The sequence below is a fragment of the Alligator sinensis genome, unplaced genomic scaffold (genome assembly GCF_000455745.1).
Source record: "Alligator sinensis unplaced genomic scaffold, ASM45574v1 scaffold76_1, whole genome shotgun sequence".
NCBI lineage: Eukaryota > Metazoa > Chordata > Crocodylia > Alligatoridae > Alligator > Alligator sinensis.
In genome coordinates this window covers 3,877,995-3,893,274 of record NW_005841865.1, presented here as the reverse complement: position 1 = coordinate 3,893,274, position 15,280 = coordinate 3,877,995, and the positions used below count along the sequence as shown (strand labels likewise).

Here is a 15,280-nt window from a genome sequence, read left to right as displayed (position 1 = left end):
CCCCCTGCACACAATATACAAGAGTACGACTTTGTTTTGAGCTACTGGGCAATTGTCTCTATATATACTACTCAAAAAAGACATAAATCAGGACAAAAATTATTTTTTAAATTAAAATACGTTATAGTAGATGTTCGAATTTTAGTATATGATTTGTTTTTTATCTACAAGTTGTTAAAATGATATCTTGGGAAAGATTTTATGTGTGTGGCCCTAGACATCACACCAAAACTCATTAAGTGGCTTTTGAGCTGAAATAATTGTCCACCCCTGCTTTAGAAGTTAATGAGATTACTCAGGGTTAAAGTTACAAATGCGAGAGGTGTTTGTAGAATTGTAAATATGGTTGTATTTACTGATTAATAAATTAGGTACATACCACATGTATACATGCTGGCTATCTGAAAATCCTACTGCCGTGTTATGTAAAACTTATTACCCCTATGATATTCACAAGCAGTTATTTTAACATTTCTTTAGATAAGTTCATTGCTTTATTTTCTTTTTGCCTTTTGAAGAGAATGTCAGAGCCTGCAGGAGCTGTCTGAATTTAGTCTGGTGGACTATATAGATTAAATTGCAGTACTCCAGAGGTGTCAAACATACAACCCACAGAGTCCCATGATGCATCCCTCAATACTGCCCTGTTGACCTACATGCTACACTGGATCAGCTTCTCTCAGTGCCAGGAACATGTGCTGCCCATGGCACTTAGTGGTGCCAGGTGCCACTGTAGCTGGGTCCTGGGCTGCATTGCCCATGATGCTCACTGGGGCTGGTTCTGGCCTGTGCCACACGTGGTGCCTGCTCAGGTTGGCAGGTGCCATGTGCGCTAGCTCAGGCATGTAGGTGGGGAATTGTTGGCCTGGACCAGCCCCACGCCATTCATCCAGCCTGTGGGGCCAGGTGAGTTTGACACCACTGCGGTGCTCTTCCAGGGTTGTGTGGTTGCTACAGCAAGAAGCAACATTAGCCACAGAGTGGTTTAATTAATTGAGCTTTTCTTGTTTGGGCTGGGCGGGATGCCTGGTTGGTTGCTTGGTTTAATTTTGCAAACTGTATCTAGAAGAACTGTAAGCATGTCCCTCCAAATCTGAATAGCCTTAACTTTTATAACATCAGCAGGAGTCTCTAACGTGAGACCTAAAGAGTCAAGGGGACCTGTTTAAACCTCAGCACAAACTGGTCAGTAGCCTGCTTAGGACATAACTCTTCAGAATATGTTAGATACTGAAACACGCCAGCACATTCTTGCAATAATACCATGTATTGGTTCTCGAGACATTTCTCACCAACAGCAATACAAGAGACATCTACAGAGCATGTATGCAACACAATTTATGGAAAGTACTAAACATTAAGTGCTAAGAACTAAATTACTACATAATAAATCTAGTAGTTTTATCTGCCATATGTACAAGTTTGGCTTTTGTATGCATACAATAACTAATGTTGAAATGGTACCCACTGAAATTAAAGCTGTGGCTGAACCTTGCAGTACACCACAGTTACCACTAGATAACACTATCTTCCTATGATTATGAAAGGCTTGGTCAAGAGGCTGAGAAGAGCTTAGACATGTATGATTCTTTTCACTTGGGTGTCTACACTTGCAAATTACTTAATCACACATTTTAAGTGAATAATTCAGAGGAGACATTGTTTTGTAGAGCAGATCACGTTCTATCTGAATCCAGTCTGCAAGTGCTGTATAAACAAAAATAATCTTCATCTTGTTGCTGATTGTAAATGTGTGTTGTTTTTTTTTCCCCCAGTTACCATTCCAAACACAAAGGCAAACTGAGGCACAAAGGGTCTAGTCTCCATCCTTTCAAGTAAGTGTGAACCTGCTTTTTGATGAAGAACTGCAAGGTGGTACCAGGTTAAACTTTGGTGCAGACATGCTGGTTAAAAAAATAAGAAGCAATAATACCACATCATTCCTACATTTAAAAAAAATCTGGATCTAGAGGAGGAGCAGCTGTGAAGAGAGTGGGAGTCAGTACATTCTGCACTCTAGTCTCAGGTTTGAGAAGTCCTAGGGCTCCAGCTGAGACTTTAGGCAAGTCGAGTAATTTCTCCATCTCCATTTCCTCTTTGTAAAAGGGAGTGAGGGAACCTACATAGCTCATTTGAGTTATGGCAAGGATTGCCATTTGTTCCGAACAGGAAAGGGCTGTAATTGTATAACGTCATCTTGGCAGGGCCTTTTATGTGGAAGGCTGTTTCTTTAAAACAGGAAGCAGTTTTTCTTCTAGCTTCTGAAGAAAGCCAGTCATTTTATGAGCAAATCCAAGCCTTCATTTTGTCAGCACACCAGTTTCCCTGGGCAGATTATCCCAACTGTCCTTGTCTGTGCCACAGGAAAGCCCTGCAGGAGAAGGACAGGCTGTGGCTGCTGAGAGAGCAGAGGCGAAAGAAGAAGCTGCGCAAACTGCTGAAAAGGATCAAGAACAACGACACGTGCAGCATGCCTGGCCTGACCTGCTTCACCCATGACAATCAGCATTGGCAGACGGCTCCCTTGTGGACATGTAAGGACCACATCAACTGCACCGCGACCAGGAGGGCAGTGTCCTGTGCTCTTGTCCTTAGCATTAGTCCTAGAGAAGACAGTTTAATAACACGCAGTCCGCTGACGAAGGTGACAAGAGTTTCTTCATAACACACAGCAGTGTGTTTACTGTGGCTATTACCAGTACCCCAGGAGCACTTTCTGAGTTGGGGCTGTTGAAAAGGGGGTTACATTATTTGCAGTCTCTGCTTGTGATGATTAAATGTAACAGGCATTTTTCCTACAAAGACCTTTCTAGCTTAGCACTCAGGTCTGCTCTAAGACATGCAGGGAAGCCACTGGCTCTGTAATAACATTTGACCTACTAAGCTGATGAAGTGCTTACATTAGAGCGGCATGCCTAACCCTTAGGAAACTGGGCAGATGCCAGCCTGTCATCTGGGGGCTTGCTTTTCTAGGCTTTAGTGAGCTCTGGGACCATGGCGCACAAAAGAGCAGGTCTGTGGCTGCTAATGGAAGGATTTTGCTTGGTTTTGACTGCCTCGTGCATTAAGCTATACTATTGGTGAGAAGCTGAGTTGCTCAAATCAAGCCTGGCTGTTTTCAGAGGGTGACTGGTGCCACTAGTTAAATGTAGAGACTATCGGGTAATGATTTCAGTGAGGCATAACTAGGGAGACCCTCTGATTTTACCAAGTTTATGCTTATGCAAATGTGAGGAGGAGAGATTGCTGCTAAACTGACCAAAGCTCAAGGTGACTTGTGCTTTACCTGCAGTGCCATAGGCAGGCAGCCACCGTGTTAAATATGATATCTCTGCTACACTATGTAAGACTAAAGACAACACCTTCAGCTGTGATTCACCAGGGGGTGAAGGGGATGTGCACTGGAGAACATGGTGCCCTGTATGGCAAGTAACTGTTAGGGTAAATCGGAGGTGAGATAGTAGGACGGGAAGGCAAATTCATGCTACCTTTGATCTAGCAAGCCTGGGTAACTGTGGCAGTGAAGATACAGTAACATGGTCTTCAGCCTGGATTAGCAGCTGAAGTGCAGGCCCACTAGGGACATAAAAGGCTGCTAGTGCATGCTGCCATGTCTTCTCTGCTGTGGTTACCCACGCTAGCTTGATCAGTGCTAATATAGGTTAGCCTACCCTTGATGTAATTCCACTTTAATTTTTTTGTACATATACATTTAAGAATTGGGTGTGGAATAAGGTAGATGGGTTATAAGAAGGCTTAAAATCAGTCTAGAAGGGATCACAAGAGGTCGTCTGGTCCATCCCTCTGACCCAAGTCGGTTATGCCAAGGCAGACTTTTCCTGTTAGTGGGAAAAGGCAGGGATATAATATAAGCTATTTTCCCAGGATGGGGAAAATTAGAGAAACTGCTCACCCAGGGACTGGCATGGTAGGTATTATTCATCAGGCTGTGTTCATGCCCTGCAAGATAAAGTATCCATTCACTGGCAAAACACTTTAACACTGAGTTCAGTTGCCTGATAGCATCTTTGGTTCTTCTAATAATGTCTGGTGGTCAGTGATACCATAACTGCCTCTGGAGCTGACACTAGCTCTTAAAAATTATCTCCATGTACTGCAGATGTGTCCACCATTGGGCATTAGTTGTATCGAGTAGTAGAGCGGTCAGCATGGAGAGTTGGCACAGCCATCATTGAGTTATGAGTTGCTTGGAGAAGAGGTGCCCGAGTCCCTTTCCCCTGCTTCTTTCTTCTTTGAGTAGTGCACTTCTTTCATTTGGTAGCAGTGTAAGTTGAGAGCCTGGTGTGCCTCATTGCAGCAATGAGTTCTCCAGGATACAGCAGGGCACAGCAGACATCTTCCCAGAAGGACTGTCACTGAAATGTAGCCAAGGGATTTATTAAGTGAAGATGTTGTGTTAAATGGCATCCTACATGTAAAGGTGGTATATATTGTAAACATTGTAAACAGGGCAAAGCAATTGCATACTTTGCAGGTGTACTGGTGTTTCTGTTGAGTACGTAAAGTATTCTAGAGCAGATGTTGGTACAGCTCACTGAGACTCAAGCTTGCCATAAGCAAAGAGAAGCCAATGACTTCCGTCTTGCAGTAGTCATGTGGCAGAGTCTGCACAGGGCACTCTGCTCCAATAAGCTTGTAACAGTCATTGTTCAGAGGGCAGAGCTAAGGTCATATTAGCACGTGCTATAATTCTGTATTTCCTGCCTTTCAATTCTGGATGGACATAAGGTATTATTAGGTGGCCTCAATGCTGTGCCACCCTGCTTCAGGAAGATCTCCTGAGCTATGTCCTTGGCCAGCTCAGTCCACTGACCTCCAGTTCTACCCTGGATACTCAGTAGCTTGCCTGGAGGACTTCCATGGTGCTCTTAGATCTCCCTGCTGACGATTCCTTGCGAGTCCACCGCGGGGCTAGGACTCCTCCCCCTCACCCCTACCCCTCTTTCCCAATTTCCTGACCTGTGCACGTGTCAATAATCTGGGCCCTTTCTGAATTACTTGTGGTAATTTGGACTATATTCCTCTGACTGTGGCAGATAACATGCCCCTTGATCATTCTCAGATTAGTGCTATAGAATTTAAACTGATAACACTTGGGTGTCGCTCTGGTTTGACAGACAGTCTATTCCTTTGAGTCATCCAGGTCCTGTAAAGCCAAGGTCTCTGGAAAGTCTCCTTCTGCACTGGAGTCATTTTGGTTTGTGCAAAATGAGAGTGTCTACCTCTTCCTTTAATCACATTCAATGTTTCTTCTCCAAAGTGGCATCAGTGGCCAGACGCAATTAAATGTTGTGCAACTGAGCAGGTGGGGGACAGTCAGAGGCATGGTTTGAGTTCTGTGTGCACCAATCTTAGTAGAATCCATGGTCTTTACACTGTTTTTAGCAGGCAACTTGAGGCCTATTTTAGGGAAGCCCTTCAAATTCAAACTTGGATTACTAACCTCAACCAAAGAAGTGCAGCAAATTCCAAGGAAGTCCAAGTAAGCCACTGTTAAAAGTATCTAATGGTCCTTCATGAGCAACTATATAGTACTTTTACTGAAGTTCTAGCAAGATAGTGCAACTGGCTATTGCTAGGCCTATAATTCATTGTTATGTCTTTAAGTATCTTAAACCTTTCATTTGCAGTGGGTCCTTTCTGTGCCTGTACCAGTGCCAACAACAACACATACTGGTGTATGAGGACAATCAATGAGACGCACAACTTCCTGTTTTGTGAATTTGCTACTGGTTTCCTGGAGTATTTTGATCTCAACACTGACCCATATCAGGTATGTTAGGGAACAGAACTGGAAACACCAAAAACATGCCCATTATTTTCTTCTGCATGAGGAAATTATCTTATGTTTCAATGCTAAATAAATTGCCAATATACATTGAAAGAGGACACCTGGTATAAACTAACATGATGATGGAATATATTGACCTCATTAAGAGCTACTAACTTGCAGAAAAGCAGGCAGTCTGTGGATGATGGCTCTGTCACTTGATCCCTGGCCATAGCTCACCTATAGGAATTAATGGTTTGATCTTATTACAGGGGCCTTCATTCCACATTGATGCAAACCTCTACGCTACATTAGTCTAACCATAACTCACACCCAGGCACTTTACCCTGGGTCAGAGCATCTCTTCGCTATTTAATATAGGTATGACTGCAGAGGAGATGAGCAAATTCCATGTGAATTATGTCAATGTAAAGTACAACTTGGACTGATACAGCATATCTACCCTATGGTTGCTAATGTAGCTAAATTTGATGCAAAAAAATCCAACAGGTTACATTTGTGGCCTAGTTCATAGATGTACACAGATTTCTCCGATCTTGCTTCCTTTAATAATGATGTTCCTCAGATCTCCTAAACCAGGGGTGGCCAACCTATAGCACATAAGGTACAAGTGGCACAGGCAGCCTGTGTGGTACATGGCAGAAAGGACAAGAAGCAAAAACTAGAGCAACACAGCAGGCAGGGGAAGGGGATCAAAGTGCCACTTGCAGAAGATGTGGGATTTAACTTGTGGCACACCTGCAAAAAAGGTTGGCTCCCACTGTCCTAACAATTAATCTTTTATTCATTCCCAGCTGATTAATGCAGTGAACACACTAGATAGAGATGTTCTTAACCAACTGCATATCCAACTCATGGAGCTAAGAAGCTGCAGAGGGTATAAACAGTGCAACCCAAGAACTAGGAATATGGACCTGGGTAAGGACCCCTTCTACTTAAACTCAAAATCCCAAAGGGAAAGCGGTTTCTAATTTACTAATGTAAATCTTACAAAAAGTGTAATGGATTTTTGATAAGTACAAGTAGCTCAAAAATAGTGTCTTGTTATTTGAGAACTGTTCAAAGTTCACAAGCAAATGTATCACCACGCAAAATTTCTACTTGTCCATTTGAAGAATCGCCCATTTCTCAATATTGTACAAAAATGTAAGTCTACTACTTTGCTGCTTAGAACGCTAGGAAAGTAGAGGTGGGAGGGGAGTTTGGGGAGAAGAAACTGAACAAACAGCAGAAGAGTACAACTTGGAGAAGTTGAAAATGCAGTTATGCTTTGAACTGCTAAAACCTCCTTTGTAGAGTTCTTTTTTGCTGGTTTAAAATAATCAGTGCGACTATCACAATCTCTGGCCCTCTTCCACTCTGACTGCTGATCCTGGGGGAGCAGGCTGGCTTTTACTCCCCAGAATCCTCTGCTGGAAAAAATCCCAGTCTAAATTAGCACCTTGACCAGATCTTACTGTTTAGTTGGAGAAGAGCGCCCTGCCAGCAATTCCAGTGTTTGTTCTGCCCAAAAGTTACGTAAAAGAAATGAAATACAAGGTCTGTCATTTCTGTGGAAATGAAATGCCTGCAAATAATTGTCAATTGCTCTGAAAAATCACTGTGGCCACTGATGAGTAAGGTGTATTGCACAAGAAAGATCATACAAGAAAAAATAAATATTGAGTTTGGAGACAGGAATTTATGTAAGAGAATTAAAAACAGAAAAACCTTGTGCTTTTCTTTAATCAACTTTAGAGATTTCATTAAGTGTTATCCTCAGGCAGCAAGCCTGTCACCTGTTGTCAGATCATACCAGCTTGCAAGAAACAATTTTTCCAACTTTTTAGTTGGTCTAATAAAGTTCTCTGGGTAGATGTGTTACCTTTTAATCAGGAAAATTTCTATAAACCTGTAATCAGATTTCCCTTAACCATTCTGTAATTCAAGAGAGACAGAATAGCCAGAAAGGCCCAGGGGGAGGGACTTGGGGTGGCTTGATTGTAGACGGCCCTTTGTGCCACTACCCCTCAAAGCTGATTGGTGGAGAGGCCCCAGCAGGTAGAGGAAGGACTAGGGGGCAGCTGCCATCTTGTCTGTTGTCCTTCATGCTACCTGGCACCTTCCCCTTCTGGCTCCTACTGGGGAGCCAGCATTTAATTTATTTTGTTGATTTTGTGGCTTTCACAAAATCTGCAAATTAAGTAGGTCCCTAATGATAAGTAAAATACTCCAAATTACTTATTGCATATGGGGGCAGCCTTGATAGTAAGCCTTAATTGCTTTATTCCCCATTAACTAGAAAATCTTTAATTAAAATAAATAATTGTACCCTTTTCCTGAGGTTGTACCTTTGGTACCATATATAGAGCTGGTCACACATTTTCCAGTGGAACATTCTTCTGGTGGAAAACACCGATTAGTCATTAACTAACTCTTCTTGGGACCATCCTAATTTCCATAAAACCAGCATTGAGGCTTTTTGGGAAACATTCCACATGTATCCAAAATTAAATACAGTAGAAATATTCCCCGGTTTTAAAATAATGGTTAGAAATATTTAGAAAATAGTCCCTGGTGTGTAGAATTAAAATTACTTTTTGTAAATTAAATGCAATATTTAGGTGATGATGCAGAAATCTAGATCCTTATTGAAATGGAGTAAGGTGCTGTTTGTGACTAATGATGGCATACGATAGTATTTGTAGTACATAATTCCAGCTAGTTTGTGTTACTACATTGCTCAAAGTGGCTTGTGAATTACTAGATAAAAAATTGACAGCTAAGATTTGACTTTTTTCACTGTGCCTTACTAGATTCCTTATTCTTTTACTGCCACCAGTTGGTAACATTATTATTTTTTCCTTATTTAGGGCTTAAAGATGGAAGCTACGAGCAGTACAGGTACATTTAAAAAACATAGTTGAAGGTGGGATTTCAGTAATCATTCAGACCAAGCAATGTGAAGCCTGGGGGTGGCAGCAAAGAGGCTAAAACAACCCCTGTCAGGAACACCTTTGAATCTGAAAGCTCTTCATCCATGTTAATAATTTCCTTGCATGTTCCTACTTGACTGCTAGAAAATTCTTTTCCTTGTAATCAAAATTCAAGCTAAAATATTTTTCTTTCCTTCTGTTGGATTTTAGTATAAGTGGTTTTCTTGGTGATGGTTAACTGTTTTTTCTCATTTTGCTGTTTGAAAATTTAGGCAGTTTCAGCGTCGAAAGTGGCCAGAAATGAAAAGACCATCATCTTCCAAGTCACTGTGAGTTGGAAGTCTCTTCATGACATCAGCTTGACGTTACTTTTTTTTTTGTCTGTCTTTGCATGCAGCATTTGTTTAGTCCAAATCTGTTCTCAGTTGAGTCTAGTCTCATCTACTACGCTTTTAATTAAAAACTCCTCTTAATTATGCAAGGAAGAGGGTATTGTAGTTCTATCAATTACAGTTGATCTTGTATTCAACCAGGGCAGAGTCTAACATTGCTGCAGCTGAGAAAGTTAAAAATGCAAACTGGCTCCATTTCTTATTCATTTTCTTTGTTTGAAATGAAGGCGTAAAACTCTCTCTGATATTAGGAGCATAACAGCGCCCTTGAAAGGAGATAGGAAACTCAAAGTTGCACTGAATTAGTTGCTATGGGACCTGCTCAGCACATTATTTAAGGTGCAGGTTTCAATCTTTATTTTAAGTCAAACTGAAAAGCTGGTGCAGAATACAGCTGTAAAATGGTCCCCAAGAGAAATGTCATTAACAAGGAGCTAACACTGACGTTTCTAAACAGCTTCAATTTGTCACTCCAACTAGTAGTAAAGCACACTGGAATATTTCTGGTCTTGAAGTGACACACGTTTAATTTGGCGTTAGAAGTGCTCCATTTCAGAGAAAAGAATGCAACCTTAAGGCCAAATATAGGTGAAAGACATTCCTTCCTTACAGTTGCCTCATAGGCATTAGGAGCGCAGACCATTTGAAACCTGAGCAACCAAAGATGGACTTAAAGCATTTAAAACCTGTTAGAAGTATTCCTTATTCACTGTACTATTGTCATACTTCTCAACCTGTCAGAGCCTAGACATGGGACAAAGAGCCTAAGAAATCATTCACTCAGGAACCTAAACACTATAGGGCTCCTTTGTGGACATGGACAGCTATTCAGCTTCTATGACTTAATTCCCCATCTTTTAAAAAATGGGCATAGCAGCACACTTTTTTTATCCCTTTAGGAGAATGTTGAAGATAATTTAATAATTATGAGGCTCTAATTGTAAGGTGTTAGGGGGCTATTCAAGTACCTTAAATTGGGGTAGTTTCTTTTAGTGTAAAGTGCTCTACCCTTAATTTCATGATTTTTTTTTTATTACTGATGCAAATAACTTCCAACAACCTAAGTGGGGGGTGGGGAGAAAAATTAGGTTTGGAATTAAAATAAGTTAACAAAGTATATATGGGACCTCTACTAAAAATGTCTCCTTAAAAAGCCATTTAGCTAAAGCAATTGAGTTAAGGCAAAGTATAATACTGCAGCTCTCAATCACAATTAACACATGCAATTTTAACCCATTAATAATTGTTCTTGTTAATTTTATTAGCGTGTTAAATTGCACAGATGGTTTTGGAGCCTGTGCCCAGGCTCAGCTCCTCCACCATCACTGCTGCCTCTGGGCTACGCTGCAGGGCAATAGTGGCAGTGCAGAAGACCCGGGGCCACCCGGGCACAGGCTCCAGCAGGGGAGGGGCTCACACAGGCACAGACATGCAGCTGCAGCCTACAGGCAGCCAGGAACACAGCCTGGCAGTGTGGGGAACAGCACCCAGCAGGCAAGTCTGTGAAAGAGGAGGGGCACAGGAAAGGGAAGGGGCATGAGCGGGAGCAGATAGAGCCCCCCACAGTGAGGGAGGGAGCAGGGCAGAAGCAGGGTCTGCCCCCCTCCACAGATGTACCTACGGCGGGGGGGGCGTGTGGGTGTGTCACTCCCAAGCCCCAGCCCAACCAACCCTGCTGCTGCCCCTCACTCCTGACCCACAGTACCCCACATCCTGCCAGGCCATGCTGGAACTGTCGTCCTCCTCCCCCTTCCCCAGCTACAAACCCCACACACTCCCCCACATCCCCCCCACCATACAAAGTACCTGCATAATTTTGCTTTTAGCTGTGCTATTTAACTTGCGATTAATTGCTACTAATTTTTTTAATCACACAACTAATAACGATCAAATTGAATAGTTTGACAGCCCTATATCATACAGATTATATATTCTTTTTAGGCCTCACTTTAAGAAGCTGATACTTTGAGCAAATTCACTTTGTGACAAAACATGGTGATTTTTTTTTTTTTTATAGGTATATAGGTAGTCCACAATTACATATCAACTGTTTCTTTCTTGCATGGCACTAGTGAAAAGCAATTTACATTTTCAATTACCTTACACTAACCATGTGTTTATTTTATTTTAAAGAGGACAACTGTGGGAAGGATGGGAGGGCTAACCTCCTGCAACTGTTGGACCTCAGTGAGGATATAAAACTGGCCAGAACTTGAATCCTTGTACAGACTAAATGAAAATGTGTATGATTTCAGAAGGAATTTTAACATTAGCCTGGAAGACTGGATGAACTTTAGGGCTGAGGTAGCTAGAATGTTTGCACTGTTGAGTGATTTAAAAAGATGCAGTGATTTTTGGGGAACTACTTTCAGGAATACAGACAACTTTTTGAAAGCCACTGTTGCACCTGCTTTTACTTTGGATTATAACCTCACCTGCTTCACAAAACATTTTACTTCAAGAAAACACCACTAAGGCTGTTCAAGGAATTGATGGAAGAAATAATGAGGCTGTGCTCCCGAGAGGACTGACATCCCAAAGGGCAACTCACACACACAGTAATTTCAGTGGAAGCAAATTAAAAACCTCTCTCTCTCCAGCTACATCTTCAAAAATCATTTGAAAAAACTATAACTGAAAAGCAAGATTTAAAAAATGGACACCTGCTTTCAAGGCAAAGCAAGTACAAAAGATGGCAGTGGACAAGAACGATTTAGCAATTCAGGAATTCAGATGAGTAGCATTAAACGGTTCTCAACACCACGATACTCCTCAAGTTCTCTTTCAAGAATATAATTTTAGCTCACTGTCCATGCATCCGTCCTATTGCAACCTGAAGCAAAATCTCAACTAATAAGCCAGATTTCCTGAGGGGTTCTGTAAATACTTATTAATGTCCTGTTCAAAAGAAATTCCTTCAAGTTGTGAAGAATTTTGTTAATAAAAAGTGTGGAATGCCCAAATATAATTTCTCAAAATGTTACCTTGTTTACTTGTTAATATTGCATAAGACACTTCAGAATTTATCCATTTTTAAAAGCACTGCCAAAATGCAGTTAATGTATGTCTTGAATTTTAATGAAATCAGATTTGTATGAAGTCTTTTTATGTGGAAGATTATATTGTATGTTCAAAACCAAAAGAGTTTCTTTGAGAGAGCACATGTTTGCTTAGTAGTATAACTTTTACATTTGTAAAAAAAGAAAACAGTTATTCTCTCTTGTGGCCAATAAAAAAACCCAACAAAACTAGTTATAGCTCAGTGTATAGAAAATAAGAACTTCTGAATGACTTAAATGTTTATAATCTATTTCAAATATTAGGCAAGAGTTGCCACTGTCATTTGATTAAATGTATAAAGAGCATATTTGAGTATTTTCATAAAAAAATAATACCAGTTGGTAGAATGAGTTCCTTAGAAGCATGGAAGAGGTTAGTTTTGCTGATTTGCTACAGGCTAGCATGCTTTAAAAATCACATGGTGCTCAAATAACAAATGCTGCTTGTTGAATTTAGAAAGTCAAGTTGTAGACTAGGCCTGTGCAAAGCGGCAAGTATTCGGATTTGGCTGATTCGGATCTGAAGATGCAGTGCCGATTTTGAGATTCGATACTGATTCAGAGATTCGGCCATAGGCTAAACAGGCAGCAGTCCTCAAGGATACTGAACATAGCTGCTTCCAGCTGGTAAGTCAGTCATGGTGGGCAGATCAACACCCCCACAGGGAGGGATTGGAGCTGGGATAAGTTGCCCAGCTGGGGCAGGGGGGCGGTGTGGGACTCTGCCACACTGTGTGCCACTGCATGGCCCCGGTCCAGGAGGGCATGGGAGGTGTGTGCCCCTGGATCTGCATGGGGTGGGCTGGACCGGGCTGCACTCCAGGCAGCTAGCTCCAGCCGCCTGCTGCCGCAGCAGCAGAATGGGTGGAGCCAAGGCTGTGCTCTGGGTGGTTAACCCCACCTGCAGCCCAGGCTTTGCCTGCTTTGCAGAGCAAGGTATATGGGGGGCTGCAGCCACCCTAAAATTCCCCATAGCCCCTGCTACCAGATCTGCTCCGATCTGGGTGCACATGCCCACCCTCATGCCCTGCTGCTGCTCACCCAGCAGGGGCAAAGCTGCGGCTTGTCCAGGAGATACAGGAAGACTGGGCGAGCATTGAGGGCATAGCCCCCGCTCCCAGCACCTTCTACCACCCATCCAGAGTGCAGCCCAGCCCAGCAGATCCAGGGGCACACGCCTACTCCCATGCCCTCAGACTGGCAGCAGGCAGTGGCAGGAGCCCCCCTCCTCAAGTCCTGCACCACCCCCGCCCCAGCTGGGCAGCCCCAGTCCCTCCCTTGATGTGGGGGTGTTGATATGCTGCTCCCCCATTCCCCTTCCCTCCGCACTCTCCCACAACAGACTTACCAGCTAGAAGCAGCTGTGTCTAGTGTCCTCGGAGTGCTGCCTGTTTAGTCTATGGTTGAATCTCCGAATCTGTGCCAAGTTTTTCCCCAAACCGATTCGGAGGCTTTCAGTTAGATTTTGGAGCTCTTAATGGGTCTCCCAATTCAATTCAGAGATTCAGATGCCGAATTGGGACAAATCTCCTCTGAAAAGAATCTAGTACTGAAGCTTTGCACAGCCCTATTGTAGACTTTCAGAAGGAAAAGCGTGTCAAGAGATGTCTTTAGCAATTATTTTGAGAGCTGTGCTTATACTGCAGGAAGTGAAGATTTAAAATGGAAGACTCTACCAACTGTGGCCTTGACTACAAAACAGCAAGTGACAGATTTTTCCAAAACATTTGTGGATCTGGATCTGCAAACATGCAAAATTAGCAAACTTTTTATCACCACCCTTTTCACTTTTGTACTTTAAAACATTTCAAGAAAAACAGCAAGCTGGGGGGACAGACCTTTAGCACCATTCTCTCCCCCTCCTTCCAATAGTCTTGAATGTGGAATCAAAGAAAACTAATCTTAAAAGTGGCACCGTGATCTTTTGCTGTAGGTTTCAAGTAAAACTAGGAAAAATAACTTGGTTTTGAACTAGTGTTTGGGTGCATCTACATGTGACGCTTTAATGCGCACTAGCCTAAATTAATGCACATTAAGGGTGCACGTCTACATGTGCATGCCCTTAATGCACATTAAAAATGGAGAAATGTAGGCACAAGTAGTTAAAACGCATTAATGCTGTGTTTATGGAGTGACTTGGAACTAACTTTAGTCTTAAGTCAGTCCACACACAGCATTAATGCACTTTAACATCTGCATGTGTAGACACCTGTCTAAACCCACTTAATACGCATTAAGCTAATACACATGAAACTTAGGCATGCTTAAATGCATGTGTAGACGCATCCATTCATATGAAATCAGATTTAATGTACCATCCCGAACTGTCCTGTAAAGTTCTACATTTCAGACACAATCTGACAGTGGGTTGGAAATGCAATCCCACTCATTGTTACAACTTTAGTGGGCTCAATAGGAAAAAAATATCTGGCAGCAGAAATGTATGTTTTTGTGCTTTCCACCTCTGAAAAGATTTATATAAGAATCCTTAAGAACTAGGTGTACATAAAAATATTTGTACGTACTTTTTTTCTTCCTTCTGCCTGCAGGCTTTGGAGGGTTGGGAAAGGCAGAATCCTGCCAAGCCATACTTACAAATGCTGCTCCATATCAGATAGAATTCTCCAAATATTACTACAGCAACTCCTACTCTCAACATACATCCAAAACATTCAGCTGTTACCATGTGAATCCTTATGAGGTCTGAATGTACAATTTAATGAAGAAGGCAAAATATATTTTTTAAGAACTGTACTAAGGTTAGCTACAGACTATGCTTTCCTCTTTTGTCCTGTTCCACAAAATATTCATTATGCCAAGACACTCCTGTCCCAAAAGATAAGTTACATCTAAGCAAAGCATATTCCCTTCTCTCTCCTTCCTTTGAGGGGACCAGTCTGCATAAAAGCACTACCTTCAAAAGCTTGCTAGGCCATTATACATTATATTCATTGTATAAGCAACTTCCCATTTGCTGGAACTTCACACCCTGGCTAATCCTCTCAAGTCACTGTTGATACTACTTTAGGTTTTGTGCTGTCTCAGGAAACCAAAAATTCAGTGCCGAGGTCCATCTTCTCACCAGTATGATATTACTGTATT

General features: G+C 42.1%; 1 protein-coding gene across 5 annotated transcripts in view; it reads left to right on the top strand.

Annotated features, from left to right (window-relative positions):
- The window catches only part of SULF2 (sulfatase 2), a 201,816-nt gene extending 186,554 nt beyond the window's left edge, over positions 1-15,262 (top strand). For all 5 annotated transcript variants that reach the window (XM_006016705.2, XM_025191739.1, XM_025191744.1 and 2 more), the window contains 7 exons: positions 1,776-1,835; positions 2,365-2,534; positions 5,652-5,794; positions 6,607-6,730; positions 8,665-8,695; positions 9,000-9,056; positions 11,253-15,262. In XM_006016705.2, the coding sequence (XP_006016767.1) occupies positions 1,776-1,835; positions 2,365-2,534; positions 5,652-5,794; positions 6,607-6,730; positions 8,665-8,695; positions 9,000-9,056; positions 11,253-11,283 (616 nt within the window). In that variant the 3' untranslated portion in view covers positions 11,284-15,262. The remainder of the gene's footprint in view (positions 1-1,775; positions 1,836-2,364; positions 2,535-5,651; positions 5,795-6,606; positions 6,731-8,664; positions 8,696-8,999; positions 9,057-11,252) is intronic.
- The last annotated feature ends 18 nt before the right edge of the window (positions 15,263-15,280 follow it).